General features: G+C 41.5%; 2 protein-coding genes across 4 annotated transcripts in view; one reads left to right on the top strand and one right to left on the bottom strand.

Annotated features, from left to right (window-relative positions):
* Positions 1 to 10961, bottom strand: part of LOC307147363 (uncharacterized protein) — a 149102-nt gene extending 138141 nt beyond the window's left edge. Inside the window, exon 1 of the mRNA XM_079852066.1 lies at positions 9361 to 10961. Within this exon, the coding sequence (XP_079708192.1) occupies positions 9364 to 10281 (918 nt within the window). The 5' untranslated portion in view covers positions 10282 to 10961 and the 3' untranslated portion in view covers positions 9361 to 9363. The remainder of the gene's footprint in view (positions 1 to 9360) is intronic.
* The window catches only part of adprh (ADP-ribosylarginine hydrolase), a 307627-nt gene that overhangs the window by 76486 nt on the left and 214703 nt on the right, over positions 1 to 16438 (top strand). The window lies entirely within an intron of this gene.

The following is a 16438-nucleotide window of genomic DNA, read 5'->3' as shown; positions in this document are numbered from 1 at the left end:
CAGACAGTGTCAGAAGTTCTAAGTGTGCAAGACAATGAAGGGCTTTGAATGTGATAAGTAGTATCTTGTATTGAATGCGAAAGCGAACAGGTAGCCAGTGGAGTCTGCATAGAATAGGAGTAATGTGGGAAGATTCTTTTAATTTCTTTAATACATGTGAGGACCCTCGCTTCGGAGTTCTGAATATATTGGAGCTTATTTAATGTTGTGTTAAGTGAGCCATAGAAAAAGATAATTACTGTAGTCAAGCTGAGAAGTAATGAAAGCATTAACTAGGGTCTCAGCCTCATTGATATTGAAAAACGGATGTAAACTAGTGATATTATGGAGGTGAAAATGAGGAAAAATGAGGAAGGAAGGGGAGAGAGAAGATTCAAAGAATCAATTATAACCAGATTTTTAACAGTAATGGAAGGTCAAACCAAGACTCCAGCTATATTAAATCAATGTATTGTTTTATGTGAATGAGTAGGCAGGATGATTTTCACATCAAGCCTTATCCAGATCTGATGAAGGACCTGCACCTGGACACGACGACAACGCAGCCCTCCCCTGTGAAGACCTCTTTCCCTTCCCTTTACCTCTGCACAGATAAAACATTATCAAAATAATTCCAGTTCACATGGCTACGCAGAAGCGATCAACAAATTCTGTATAATACATTTTTAAGGCCAGACAAGTAATTTGTGAAGAAAGACCACATGCCTGCGCACATATATATTCAAATGGGCATACCTATCGACTAAACACGTAATACGAATGTTCACGCCGTCAGCGTTTTCACAGGTTTGCGTTTTTGAAGTTTGCGCAGAGATAACCTTTTTTCAAAAATGTTCAAGAACGTATTTCAAGGTTTGCCTTCTCGAGCCACCAGGCACTGTTGTTGTGCGAATGAGCGGGCCGGAGCGCGTTAAGGGTTTTCTGTTTGAAGGGTGTTGTGTTAGCGGCCCCTAATAACTAATGATCTTTGCAACGGAAGTGAATCAATCAAAACTAACTTTAGCTGGACAATAACTTTATTCTAGAGTTGCTGTAAAGCCAAAACAAACTCTGTTACTTTAATTTCCTTTTATCACTGTAAAGCTGCTTTGAAACAATCTATATTGTTAAAAGCGCTATATAAATGAAGGTGACTTGACTTGACTTGTCAGCACTTCTTTGGTTGTCAATCATCTCCTTATGGCCATTGACTCAGGCTCCATTTGCAATTCAGTTTTTGAAACAAAACAACATCCATTAGTCAAAAGTCTTGTGGACACATATTTAGTATGTGTTTTGTGGTATTATTTCAGAAACTTACATTTTTTGTTTTTTCAATAACCATGCATAAACATTATTCTCTCAAATATACAAACATGTACATACATGTTGCTCACATATTATGGTAGACCTGTTTGTGCTGAATAGAGTGACACCTTTGCCATTACTATGTTTATAAGCAACTGAAAAAAGCACAAATGTCAGGGCATGTCAAAACGTCTCAAGGACCCCAAAAATACCTTAGTTAAGCTTCGGGTTCGATCCACGTACAGTCGCAGACCGCAGACGGGACAGAGCAAAACTTGGGTCCCTGAAGGGAGTGGTGGGAACATTGGGCACAAAGCCATGCCGGAGATTTCATAAGTAAATCTTCTGTGTTTTTGGAAGGTGAGGAATTGGAGTTGGTAGCCCAGTTTAAGTACCTTGGGGTTATACTAGATTCAAACCTCAATTTCACAAAGCACATAAAAAAGGAAACCAAAGCTATAAAAATTTACAAAATTACAAACAAATCAGGTCTTTAATTACAACAGAGGCTGCTAAATCCTATCTCCATTGTATGATTTTTTCTCACATTGAATACTGCTTCACAGTCTGGTTATTTGCTGGTGTTACTGCACTAAAACCCATTGATCAACTCTACAAAAGAGCAATTAAGGTATTTGATAGGAAACCTCAGTCGTTTCACCTTTGTTCAATTCTAGAGAAGTATCAATTCCTAAGTTTTGAAAATCGTAAAGTTTTTAAAAGTAGCTGTCTTATATATAGATCAATGAATGGAATGGCCCCACCTCCCCTGGGGGATGTTATCAAAAAGAGAAATAGCGAGACTAGTACTAGATCAATTACAATTACAATTACTACTAGATCAATTGTGAAGTACAATTTAGAAAGTCTACTTTTGCACAAAACGAAATTAGAGGTAGCCCCACTTTTGTTTCATTTAAGAAACAGCTTAAAAGATGGCTGAATAACAATCAAAAATGTGAACATAAGGTAAGAAGGTAGATTTTAGGTAGACAGACAGATAGATTTATATATTTATAACAAGCACTTTGGGATGTCTATGCTCAGGCATTTACGCACCTTAAATAATTATTATAATAAGTACTTTATATAGTATAGGTACTTTTAATGTTTTTTTAGCTTTATATGTCTATTAGTTATGTATGTTTTTTTGCTTGTTTTTTTCTATGTCTGGGACTACGGATGGAAATTAGCATTGTGCTAAATCCGGCGTATTTACGTAAATTTCTATTGTACGTTCATTAATATGCACTGTCCCATCCAAATAAAGCACTAGGCACCAGGGAGGTGCTGTCGCGAGGAGCAAGAGTTCTGAAAACCAGGTCCGGTTGGGCCAGTAAGGTGCTACTGACAGGATCTACTCCTTGTCTTGGGGGGTGGGGGGGGGTGCCAGTGCATTCGTGCTGAGTGTTCCCCACGGCCAGGGAGTAGAATAGCTGGCAGTGAGAGGTTCTGGAGAGGCAAACAGGTCTACCTGAGCCACTCCGAATGGTCTCAAAATCAGCTGGACCACCTGGGGATGGAGACTTTATTCCCCCAGATGCTCAAGTTGTCGTGAGAGCTCGTCGGCTGCACGATTGAGCACTCCCGGTATGTGAATGGCTTGAAGCGACCTCAGATGCGGAGGAGATGTCGGGAGAGATGCGAAGGGAGTGTAGACGACCTTGTCGGTTGATGTACGCAACAGTTGCAATGTTGTACGTTTTTGCCCTGTAGCAACTTTTTTAGGTGGCCCAGTGCAAGACATACTGCTAGAAACTCGAGATAGTTTATGTGCCAATGCAGTTGCGGACCCGTCCACATCCCTGAAACTGCCTGCCCTTTGTACGGGGCAACCAATCGGTGGTAGAGGCATCCTTTTGCCTGGACGCTTGTTCTAGGGGAAATCCTTCCTGTAGAAACAAAGGGTCCGACCATGGGCTGAAGGTTTGGCGGCATACCTAAGTGATTGTCACCCGATGCGTGCCGGGTTGCCACGCCCATCTCAGGACTCGGCTGTGAAGCCAGTGCTGAAGCGGCCTTATATGAAGCAAACCGAGCAGCGTTACTGCGACTGCAGCTACCATATGCCCCAGGAGCCTCTGAATTAATTTCAGTGGGGCTGCTGTCCTGCCTTTGAATGGATTCAAGCAGTTCAACACTGACCAAACACGTCCCTGTGTGAGGCGTGCTGTCTAGGTGACCGAGTCCAGCTCCACACCGAGAAAAAAGATCCTCTGCACAGGGGAGAGTTTGCTCTTTTCCCAGTTGACCCAAAGACCCAACTGGCTGAAGTGGCTGAGCACCATGTCCCTGTGTTCGCACAACTGCTCTCTTGACTAGGCCAGTAAAATCTTGCCCCGATGTGCTATCAGAGTCCCTTGTGGGTTGCCCCTCAGTCTGTTCATCGCCAAGGGGGTTGACAGATGGGCAGACTGAGGGGCCGCCTACGAGGGACTCTGATAGCATGTCGTGGCAAGATCTTGATTGCCTCAGTCTGCTACTAACTGCGGAGAACTGCAGAGCACAGTCCTCGACAGTGTTTTTGAAGAGGCCACCTTATGAGATGGGAGCATCGAGAAAGCATACTTTGACGACCTCTCGCACCTCTGCAAGGTAGAGCCAGACGCCGCTTTTGGACCACCAAAGTTAACATTGTCTGGTGGAGGGCCTGCATTGCGACTTTAATCATGGTCAGTCAATATGCGCAGCTCAACCCCAGCTCAGAACTACTTTCGTGCATTAAGAGTGCCTTGGCCTCACATGCAGGGGAGAGGCAGCCTACGAGCGGCACTGCCAGCCCACCGTGAGACAGGAGAAAAAATTTTATGCAGATATTGGCACTTTTGGCATTTCATATATTGGCACCAATATAGCTCCATACTGCCAAGTTTTCCATGTACGGGAAAACAGGCACGTGGGCGGGGCAAGGCAATTTACGCATCGCACTGCACCCCCGATACCAGATACAAAAGCTCAGAACGAGACTGAGCACATAGCACCCCGGGAAAGCATGTCTGTTAACTCTGAATCTGATTCAGCATGAGCACACAGCATTACAGTGGGAAGCTCAGCATCATCCTCATTTCCAGAGCATAACAGCCCTCTCTCCAATGCAGCGATTGACATCTGATCCTCAGCTTGAGCCCCGAATGAAACGCAAGGTTCCCCATAAGAGAAGGTGACCAGACATCCCCATTTTCCACGGACAGTCTCGGTTTTTGGTGTTCTGTTGCTGACTGGAACTGTCCCCAGAAATGTACCCGTTTTACAGCTCTTTCAAAACAAACCATAAATACATTGCAAAAAAGCCCGACCAACATACAGCAGGCTGCTGGTTATAGGAGCAATCATGTAGTGATTATTTTCACCAACAGATGGCTCTGCAAGCTACGCTACGCTGTGCTGCGCTGCGCTTTGCTGACACTTGGTCGCCTTCTCTAGGACAAATGAAGATACTTTCTTAGCCATAACTAACACTTCGTTTGGACAAATGAAGATACTTCTTAGCCATCTTATCATGCTACCCTTGAGTGGAGCCCCTCTGTCTCGGTCATAAAGTCACACATTACTTTTTGTCAAGTCACGTATACAAGGTCATACACATACATACATTCATAATAGTTAATAACAGTTCTTTGTTCCATTAATGTAGCAGAGAATCATAGGAATCCACATGCAATCTTCGTGCATTTTACTACCTTAATCTAATTACTATCATGTTTCTAAGATTCTATGAATATAAGGAAATGCAAACATATAAAACATATACAATTTCTTCCACAATCCCCCTCTTTTTATCATTCATTGATAAACAAAATAATAAGACAGCAAATTTAAGTCATTACATCACACTTATACTCTTCATCTCTGATTTTCTTATAAATGATCACCCTCTTAAACTTGTGAAATAAGCAGAGGTGGGTAGAGTATCCAAAAACTGTACTCAAGTAAAAGTACAAGTACTTATAGAAATATTTACTCAAAGTAAAAGTAAAAGTAATAATCTTAATAGTTACTTGAGTAAGAGTAAAAAAGTATCCAATGAAAAAACTACTCAAGTAGTGAGTAACTAGTTACTTTGGATCATATAGGCCTATATATATATATATATATATATATATATATATATATATATGAAGACTTCATGATGCAAAAGCCTCTGAGTGCCATCTGAAATTTTCTTCTAAAACAATCATTTGTATCAAGCTCGTATATTTAAGGTCAGTAATTTCACTTTAATGACAATTAATAGGTAGGCTACTTTTCATTGCCATTTAAGTGTGAACATAAACATACAAGCTTGATAAAAATGCTCTTTTAGAAGAAAATTTCAGATGGTACTTAGAGGCTTTTGCCTCTGAAGTCGTCATATATATAAAATGATATTATTTAGATTTTGTTTATTTAAATGACTATTATTATCAGCTATCTTTGCAACAAAAACAGAAGAGAGACGTAAGCATTATTTCTGCCATCTGTATAGCTCGAAAATCATTGCCTGTCCTCTGGTTTGTATAATAGTAATTTATACAACTAGCCTACATTTGGATTATTAGACAATGTCGAAATAAAGTGAATCTGCAGAGTGTTGCATTCAAAGGCATGTATTGACAGAGAAGAGTTAAAAACTCTTCACATGTGCTCGCGCTCATGCTACTGAACATTCAATTCAATTCAATTCAATTCAAATTTATTTGTATAGCGCTTTTCACAATACATATTGTTTCAAAGCAGCTTTACAGAAAGTGCATTTCAGAAATGTACATAGAGAAATACAGTTAGTTAATCATGTATTGATTTAGGGCATAAACATCGCCAGCGTCGAGTCGTCTCTTCACAGGCACCGAGTCGTCTCTGCACGGGTGTTGGAGAATCGGTAGTTTCCATGAGAGGCTGGATAGAAACTGGAGCTGACGATCTGTATTTACCTCGGGACTAGCGTCCCGAGATAACAACAGAAAAGCATATGGGAAATAATTAGCGTAGCTGCTGTTCGCAATATTAATGCATTCAATCTGATTCAACTGTAGTATAAAATGTAAGTATTATGTGAATGCCTGGCTGAAGAGATGCGTCTTTAATCTAGTTTTAAACTGGGACAGTGAGTCTGAGCCTCGAATAATATCAGGAAGGCCATTCCAGAGTTTAGGAGCTAAATGTGAAAACGCTCTCCCTCCTTTAGTGGACTTAGATATCCTAGGAATGACCAGAAGCCTCGAATTTAGTGATCTTAAAGAGCGCGATGGATTGTAGGGCGATAGAAGTTCCGTTAAATACACGGGAGCTAAACCATTTAGGGCTTTATAGGTCAGTAGCAATACTTTGTAATTGATACGGAACTTTATAGGTAACCAATGTAGAGACGACAGAATTGGTGTTATATGATCGTATTTTCTTGATCTAGTAAGAACTCTAGCGGCGGCATTTTGGACTAACTGTAGCTTGTTTATTGAGGATGCAGGACAACCAGATAATAAAGCATTACAGTAATCTAGTCTCGAGGTCATGAATGCATGAACTAACTTTTCTGCATCAGAAACAGATAGCATGTTACGTAGCTTAGCAATGTTTCTTAGGTGGAAAAAGGCTGTTCTTGTAACATATGAAATATGATTTTCAAAAGACAAGTTGCGGTCTAATATAACACCCAGGTATTTTACTGTAGAGGATAAAGTAACAGGACACCCTTCTAAATTAAAGTTGTATTGTAAGAGGTTTTGTGGGCAGTTTTTTGGACTAATAAGTAATACCTCCGTTTTATCTGAATTTAATAGCAGAAAATTACATGTCATCCAGTATTTTATATCTTTAACACACTCTGTTAATTTAGATAATTTAGCGTTTTCATCTGGTCGTGATGAAATATATAATTGAGTGTCATCAGCATAACAGTGGAAATTAATTCCATGTTTTCTTATAATATTACCAAGTGGCAGCATATATATTGAGAATAGCAGAGGGCCTAACACAGATCCTTGCGGTACACCGTAGTTTACTGACGTTATCTTCGATTTTTCCCCATTTACGCAGACAAAATGGTAACGGTCTGATAAGTATGATCTGAACCAGCTTAATGCCTGTCCCTGAACACCAGTGTAGTTTTGTAGTCGGTCTAAGAGTATTGTGTGATCTATAGTATCGAACGCAGCACTAAGATCAAGTAAAACTAGTATTGAGATACAGCCTTGGTCAGAAGCTAAAAGTAAATCATTTGTGATTTTAACGAGCGCAGTTTCTGTGCTATGATGCGGTCTGAATCCAGACTGAAACTTTTCATAGATATCATTTTCTTGCAAGAAAGAGCACAGTTGAGCGGACACAACTTTTTCTAGTATTTTAGACATAAATGGAAGATTTGAAATGGGTCTGTAATTTGCTAGGTTATTATGATCTAGTTGTGGTTTCTTAATAAGAGGTTTTATAACTGCCAGCTTGAATATTCTTGGAACATGACCTAAGGATAAAGACGAGTTAATAATATTGAGAAGAGGCTCTTCCACTACAGGTAACACTTGTTTCAGTACTTTAGTTGGTATTGGATCTAATAAACACGTTGTTGGTTTAGATGCAATGATAAGTTTATTTAACTCTTCCTGTCCTATAGTTGCAAAGCGCTGTAATTGTTCTTGCGGGGTGATAATTGAGGCTGAATCATAAGACACCATTAAAGATTGTACATTTACAATTGTGTTTCTGATGCTTTCTATTTTCTCAGTGAAGAAATTCATAAAATCATTACTACTACACTGTAACGGAATATTTTGCTCCGGTAACGTCTGTTTATTTGTTAGTCTAGCGACGGTGTTAAATAAAAACCTAGGATTATTTTGGTTGTTTTCTATTAGTTTGCGGAGATGCTCAGCCCTGGCTGCTTTTAGGGCCTTTTTATAACGTGACATACTGTCTTTCCATGCGATTCTAAAGACCTCTAGATTAGTTTGTTTCCATTTACGCTCTAAATTACGAGTTTCTCTCTTTAGAACATGCGTAACACTGTTGTACCATGGTGCTTTAGTTTTCTCTCTAACCTTTTTTAATCTAATTGGTGCAACGATGTCTAATGTACTAGAGAAAATGGTGCTCATAGTGCTAGTCATTTCCTCTAGTTCATCTGTTTGTTTGGGTTCACTGAGCAGCTGAGATAGATCAGGTAAGCTATTTGAGAAATGATCTATAGTTGTTGGAAGGATTGTTCTGCCTGGTCGATAACGCGGCGCAACATGAAAAATTTCAGCGGTACGTAGTATGCAAGTGACCATGTAATGGTCAGTGACTTCATCACTTTGCGGTATAATATCTATATCGGTTGGATCGGCTCCATGTGATATAATTAAATCTAGCGTATGATTAAGACGATGAGTGGGACCAGTTACGTTTTGCTTGACCCCAAAGGAGTTTAATAAATCTGTAAACGCAGCCCCTAGCGCATCATTTGTGTTATCTACGTGTATGTTAAAATCTCCAACAATTAATGCTTTATCGACATTGACCAAAAGATCTGAGAGAAAGTCTGCAAACTCTTTTAGGAAATCAGCGTAAGGCCCTGGCGGTCTATATACAGTAGCCAAGGCTAGAGATAATATGGATTTCTTTCTTACATCTAAGAGAGTAACATTTAGCACAAGTACTTCAAACGAATTAAACCTGTGACCTGTTTTCTGAGTAACAGTAAGAATATCTTTATAGATTATAGCAACACCACCGCCACGACCAATCAGACGGGGCTCATGCTTGTAACAGTATCCAGGAGGAGTAGACTCATTAAGACCGAAATAATCATTTGGTTTAAGCCAGGTTTCAGTAAGGCAAAGTACATCGAAACTATTATCTGTGACCATTTCATTTACAATAACCGCCTTAGGTGTAAGCGATCTGATGTTTAAAAGACCTAGCTTTATAAATTGTTTTTGTTCACTAATATTGAGATTTTCTGGTTTAATCACAATTAGATTTTTTCTTAGATCCTGCAGTAGATTTATTATTTGATCTCACTAAACGAGGAATAGACACAGTTTCAATATAATGTTCTACATTGGTACTTATATCAATTAAGTTTGGACAGCAAAGAGTGTGATTTGTACTTTGACTTACTAGTCATATGGTGTGTAGCGTCTTGGAGATGTTGTCCGACAGAAGAGCCGCTCCGATTCTGCTGGGGTGAAGGCCATCAGCACGGAAGAGCCTAGGTCGCTCCCAGAAAAGATTCCAATTATTTACAAAGAGCAGTCTCTGTTCATTACACCATGACATTAACCATTCATTTAGAGCAAATAATCTACTGAACCTTTCGTGTCCTAGTCGGTAGGTGGGAAGCGGTCCAGACACGATGATCGTTGTTTCAGGCGATGTACTGCGTACCGTCTCGATCAGGCTCCTGTAGTCCTTCTTCAGAACCTCCGACTGCCGTAGCCTGATGTCGTTTGTTCCCGCGTGCAGCACGACAGCTCCGACGGGCTCGTCACCGTTCAGAATCCCGGGAACCTGTGCAGCGACATCGAGAACACGAGCACCAGGAAAGCAGTGAGTGCGAACCTTACCTTTACCTATGGTAGCACGGACATGCCGGACGATGGAACTGCCGATGATCACAGCGTCGCATTCCGTCTCGCGTAGAGGGGAGAAGCGGTTCCGGGTGGAGATCTCGAAGGCCGGGAGGGGCGGAGAGGTCCTAGCTCTGGTCCTGGCCCGCGTCTTCCGCTGTGGAATCACCCAGGGTCCATGTTGTTGTGTCGGTGCCGGAGTGAATGAAACCAGGGATGATCGCATCCTGGGCAGAGAAACACATGGAGTAGACGAGGTCGGAGTCAAAAGGTTACTAACCACTGACTTGTGAGCATCGGCGCGTGATGTTTCAAGCGCGAAACGTCGATCTCGTAGCTCGGCCTGTCTCTCTAGTAGGTCGCGGATCTGCTTCTCCACGGATTCCAGCTCTAACTGCACAGAATGCAGCTCGAAGGTGTCCTCACCTGCACTCAAAGGTAACGTTAGACACACATCCGTTATATTCGCCATTATAGCAGATGTGCTATAATGGCGAATTATAGCTTTCAGTGATACGGGTGTAAATAAGTCGATCGATAGGCGCGACCACGCGTGTAATGCTAGCGGGCTAAGGCTAGTAGCGGAAGTTCGAAAGGTTGGATATATGTAGCGATATCAGAGCAATCCGATTGTTTTTTAAGGAGAATAGTATTCCAGATATGTTCACACGCTATAAAAATGAAAAAGTTCGTTTGTAAAAGAGTGTAAAGAAGAAAAACAAGGTTTCTGAATTAATTCGACGGAGCTCCAAACACAACAACGCACTCAGTCGCGACGCATGCGCAATGTTAACCGTAAAGCGTTCTCAATTGGGGTCTAACAAGAATCAAGTTATCTGTCTGAGATAGATAGATAGATAGATAGATAGATAGATAGATAGATAGATAGATAGATAGATAGATAGATAGATCAAAACATCTGAACACACACACAAAAAAAAAAAAAAAGTACATCGACGGATCTTCTTCTGACTGTTCTCCAAAATATAATCAAATGTATATTTCTGCAAGCATGTTTAAACTGGTTAACTGTGTCTACGGCAGGCAAAGGCATTCGTTTTCAAGTCGAGTTCGCTCGCCACTGCGCAACACTGTAAAAAAGAATACATTGATTTTATTGATATCTAATTAATAAAAATGAGGCAACAGATTACAAGCAATATTATTAATTAAATTTAACAAATTAGAATTGAGTAATAATTAATCAAATGAATTCCTTAAAAGGTAACCATTTAAAATGAGTAAAATTTACAAAATATATTTTATTGCCAACATTGAAGACACCTGGTGTTAACAAGCAGAATCACTGAAGGAGAAAACCATAATTAAAGTCACCATTGTGGAGATCAGTGTGTGTTTTAGTTGGGCTCTTGACCTTAAATTATTAACTTTAAGTTTTGTTTGGCTGCTGTACCTGAGTTATAACAGCCAGATGAACAAATAGAAAAGGTGATCTGATGGTGTTGGTTGTGTTTTAACATAATCATTATTTCACAATCATTTGACCTGAATCACTGAACTCATAGAGTCCAATTTATGCGTTAGGTTTACTTTATTAATTATAGCAGCACTGGCCTTGTACGGCATAATATTTTTTAACTTTTACAATGTAAGGCAAATAATTTCTAAAAAGTTTCTCTTACATAAAAAGGAGACACACAGACATCAATAATCAGCCTGTGAATCTCAACAATGGTGACGTTTATAAAGCATGTTGAAGTGCATTCTGGGTTCCACCAATCAAAACTCATTCATGGCTCCCATCATGCATTGCTGCATGAATAAATAATGAGCTTATGTTCAGAGGTGATCTGTTCGTCACCATTGCTGAGATTCATACGCAAAATCTTGATGTGTGTTTGTGCCTAAAAAAAAAACTAAAAAAAACACATATATATTTATTTATTTATTTATTTTTTATTATTGATTTGATCATTTGGATTTCATTGGAAAGGCTAAAATCATTATACTGCTGTAATTAATAAAGTTAACTTAACTCATAAATTGGACTCTATATGAGGTTCAGTGATTCAGGTCTAATGATTGTGAAATAATGATTATGTTAAATCACAACCAACACCATCAGATCACCTTTTCTATTTGTTCATCTGGCTGTTATAACTCAGGTACAGCAGCCAAACAAAACTTAAAGTAAATGATGTAAGGGTCAAGAGCCCAACTAAAACACACACTGATCTCCACAATGGTGACTTTAATTATGGTTTTCTCCTTCAGTGATTCTGCTTGTTAACACCAGGTGTCTTCAATGTTGGCAATAAGAGATATTTTGTAAATTTTACTCATTTTAAATGGTTAACTTTTAAGGAATTCATTTGATTAATTATTACTCAATTCTAATTTGTTAAATTTAATTAATAATATTGCTTGTAATCTGTTGCCTCATTTTTATTAATTAGATATTAATAAAAATCAATGTATTCTTTTTTACAGTGCAATACCGCGGGATGGCGGGTGTTCATAAACTGTGAACAATGGTAGCTTTATTTAATGTAAATTAATGTATATGTCCAAAAAACGGGTAATGTCATACTTTCTAGTATCGTGGCGTAATAATCTGTTTGATTGTAAAATGTATTACCTGAGTGAAATGAAATCGAATATATCGTCCTGACTCCTGTGGAATCATTCATTCACAGACAGCTTACGAAGATGTTCAACTAATAAAGATCTTCATCGCTGGCAAAAATATAATGCATTTGAAGATTTGCTCTCACTTGACTGTACTGTAGGTCCACTGCCACTTCATCTAACGCTCTTGATGTGCTTAAATCTTCCTGTTACGACTCCGAGTCCAGTGTGAATTGAAACCGCTTCAGATGATTCAGTGCGTGCAGGGAACTGAACAGAATCAGGAACTGAATCATTCAAACTGATTCGCGAACCGATTTAGACAGATCTGCCAACTTGTTTGATGAAGTCTTTGAACAGAATCGACTCAAAAGAGTGATTCATTTGTGAATTGAGCATCGCTCATCGCGCTTGGAATAAACTACGCATTTAACAACACATATTGCATTAAAATAAAGTAACGAGAGGAACGTCGCCCAATGTAACGAAGTAAAAGTACAGTTTTTTCATTAGAAATGTACTCGAGTAAAAGTAAAAAGTACCCACATTCAAATCTACTCTTAAAAGTACAATTTTTCTAAAAAAGTACTCAAGTAAATGTAACGAAGTAAATGTACTTCGTTACTACCCACCTCTGGAAATAAGGTTTATAAAAGAAGAAAGCTTAGGCTGTTTTTTATAGGGATAGTCCCTTAAGTGTTTAGCAAGCAAGTAAAGACTTTATCTGAAGCCGGGCTAAATGAATAAACACTGTTATTGCACTCCTGACATAAAATCAGACCCGCGGTCACCTCAGTATCAACAAGAAATAGTATAGATGTTCAGAATAGGAAAAACATATGTTAACTCAATTAATACATTTCACTGTAACTTCCGCTGGTTGTGTCACCAAATTTAGTTGGTTTTGGACATACATCATTAAATTGATCCTCATCATTAGACATTCGAAGAATTTGGTATGAGATTGTTTTTGCCACCAGTCTCGTTACCAAAGCTGAAATACATTGAATTACACATGGTAGGCATATCAACAATTGTTGTCCAGCTGCAGCTAAAAGTTCATTTTCTGGCCTCTGTCTCATCCTCATATACATCAGGACTATTGGTAGAGCTTTTACCCAATTGAACCCAGTTCCTCAAGTGTGTTCCATTGTCTGAACTAATTTTTCTCGGGATTCCCCATCTCATGCTTTTGCTACTGCTGCTGCATCTTGTTTTGATGTGGGGAAAACCTCCACCCACTTAGATCACATGTCTACTATAACCAGGCAATATATTTTTTTCCTCCACAGGGATTCAGTTCTATAAAATCAATCATTAGATGATCGAATGCTTCCCTCTGGTGGTGGATGAGATGCCTGGGACATTTTTATCCCTTTTGCCTCATTGTGTGTGTTACTTGGGATCAAACTTGAACTGCGTCGAATGACACTTTGGGGGAACGCCCCTCATCGTAGCGCCTCTGAAGCATGAATGAAACTAAGCCAATCTTGATTTGTGTTGCATCATGAAGTAATGTGTGACGGCATATGCGGAAGCTACAAAAGGACGCCAGACACAACAGAATTAGCTTTCTGTTCTTCAGCAAGCGCTCGCTGTCTTATTTGGTGATATTTGTCAGTTCACAAAGTACAAAATACAATATAATGGCAAGTGCAAGTTACAGGCGTTGTGTGCATCCCTGCCCTCGTTACATCACGGGTGGGGACACACACCAAATGTGTGTGCATTGTTTGGGAGTGCAGCACACACGGGCAGCTCTAGAGGGGGCTGCTTGCGGGGATTGTGAATCTTTACCGATCCGTGTGCTGCGCTCTCGCCTGGCTAACGGGGCTCGCAGATGGATCTGACAGAGGATCTCGAGACTGCTGAGGCACGTTCTCGGGATTCCTCTGCCAGTTCTGACATTCTCTCTCCTTCCGTACGAGTGGAGAACCCGATGCTCGAGCTGTCTGCTTCCGAGGAAGTGGACGTGCTCAGCATCGAAGGCGGTGATTTTGGGGATGACTCGCCACCCCATGTCCCCGCGTATGAGGAGCTGGAGGAGTTTGTCTCTTGTGCAGTGGCCCGTTTAAACATCAGTTGGCCACATGAGAGGCAGGAAGCGCTCACAAAAAGCAAGTTGGATGAGCGCTTTCTGCAGCACAGAGAGCAACATCACCACTGGGGTTTGCCGTTCTTTGGAACAGACCATATTCATCTCGCGTGTCCAACCCCCCTGTATTAAATTATAGTAATATTCTGGGGGCGCGAGAGAACGGTTATGGGATGATGTCTTGGGTGGAAAATTATGCCAAATGATCAGGATGATGCCACCTATTTATCCCCCGAAGCCGGATCATCCCTGAAAACCCCGGTGCTGCCCACTAAACCCTGCAGAGATGCATCCTTTTTAGTGGGCAGGGCTTATGTGGCTGCAGGTCGGGGTGGTGCTAGTCTGCACACTGGCAGCACTACAAGCATACCAGGCCGACCTTCTTAAGGACATTGATGAGGGCGAGGGTCCAACTCTGGAAGATATTGCAGAGTTGAGGAAGGCTGCAGACTTGTCTCTCCGAGTCAACAAAAAAACGGCCCATGCAATCGGCCGTTCCATGGTGGTGGTGGTGGTCTCGGAGAGACACTTATGGTTAAATCTATCGGGCATCAAGGAGAAAGACAGGGCTTTTCTCCTTGATAGGCCGATATTGCCCTCTGGCCTGTTCAGCGATGCCGTAAACACCGTCGTCGACGGTTTTCAGAAGGGCGAAGATACAGTCTGCAGCCTTCAGACAATATCACCCTCGCCGCTCCAAGTCCAAGAAGTCTGCCCCCAGTGGGCAGCCGCAGCCATCCACCAGCTCTTCCACCTATAGACAGGCGCAAAAAGAGAGTGTTGCGTCTAGAGTCCCTCCTCAAGGAGCTTGGGGACATATACACTGCTCTCAGGCGAAGCCTTAGCAGAAGCAGGGCGACTTGAGGGCCGTCCTGCAGGCTAAAAAAGCTTCGTCAAAGAGATCCTAGCCAGTCTAGGTTCTCTGCCCGTGGTTCTCACCCGTAGCGGAGCGATCGAGGTCGCCTCCTCCGCAGAGCCTGCAGGAAATCGATGTTGACTTCCCGCCACCAAGTGCGCTTCGGGACGCATCGATTTCCAGCGAACGCACGCTGCACTGTCCGGCCCACAGGCCTGCGGCCAGACAGCAATTGCATCCGCCCATCGAGAATCATTTTCGGTCGAACCCTGCCAGAGATCCGATTCAGGGGGTTGAGAATGAATCCCGATTGATACCCGAATCCAGTATTTTTTCCCCATTGAAACCAGTATTTTACCTGGTTCCCTTGGTAAAATATTTAGATGCATGGAAAAATCAACGAATATTTCTCCTTTCTAATATTGCACCATTCAAAAGGGGTACAGACTGCAGTTTGGTTTCCGCCCATCAAAGTTCAACGGGATGGTCTGGACTGTAGTCGACCCAGAGCAGGGTCGGGTATTGGAACAAGTAAACTCCCTGCTGGTAAAGGAGGCTATAGAACGTATTCCTCCGCCAGACAGGGAGTCCAGGTTTTACAGCCGCTACTTCATAGTTCCCAAGAAGGATGGGGGGTTGCGTCCAATAATAGATCTCAGGCACTTGAATCCTGAGGTTTGCTTTCAGGGGCGAAGCGTACCAATATCGGGTTCTTCCGTTCGGCCTAGCTCTTTCCGCTCGCACATTTACCAAATGCATGGATGCAGCTCTAGCACCGCTGAGGCCTCAGGGTGCTCAACTATATCGACGACTGGCTGATTTTGGCCCAGTCAAAATCTCCCTGAGGGGGAACCCATTCCGCATGACCAGGGTTATATGTAGATGCCTTCGTTCCCTATCTATGTGGAAGAAAGCTTGGTTTCTGTCCCGATGCCCCGTGCTGGGAGCATCATGTTGCCGGAAAGCCGTCTCGACAGACGCCTCCCTCACGGGCTGGTCATGGACAGCCGCTTTATGAGAGGCCCATGGCAGGACCATCATTCCTCCTGGCACATAAATTGCCTGGAAATGTTGGTGGTGTCCCGAGCT

This window comes from Squalius cephalus (genome assembly GCF_949319135.1).
Source record: "Squalius cephalus genome assembly, chromosome: 19".
Classification (NCBI taxonomy): Eukaryota; Metazoa; Chordata; class Actinopteri; order Cypriniformes; family Leuciscidae; genus Squalius; species Squalius cephalus.
This window is presented reverse-complemented; position numbering and strand designations above follow the sequence as displayed.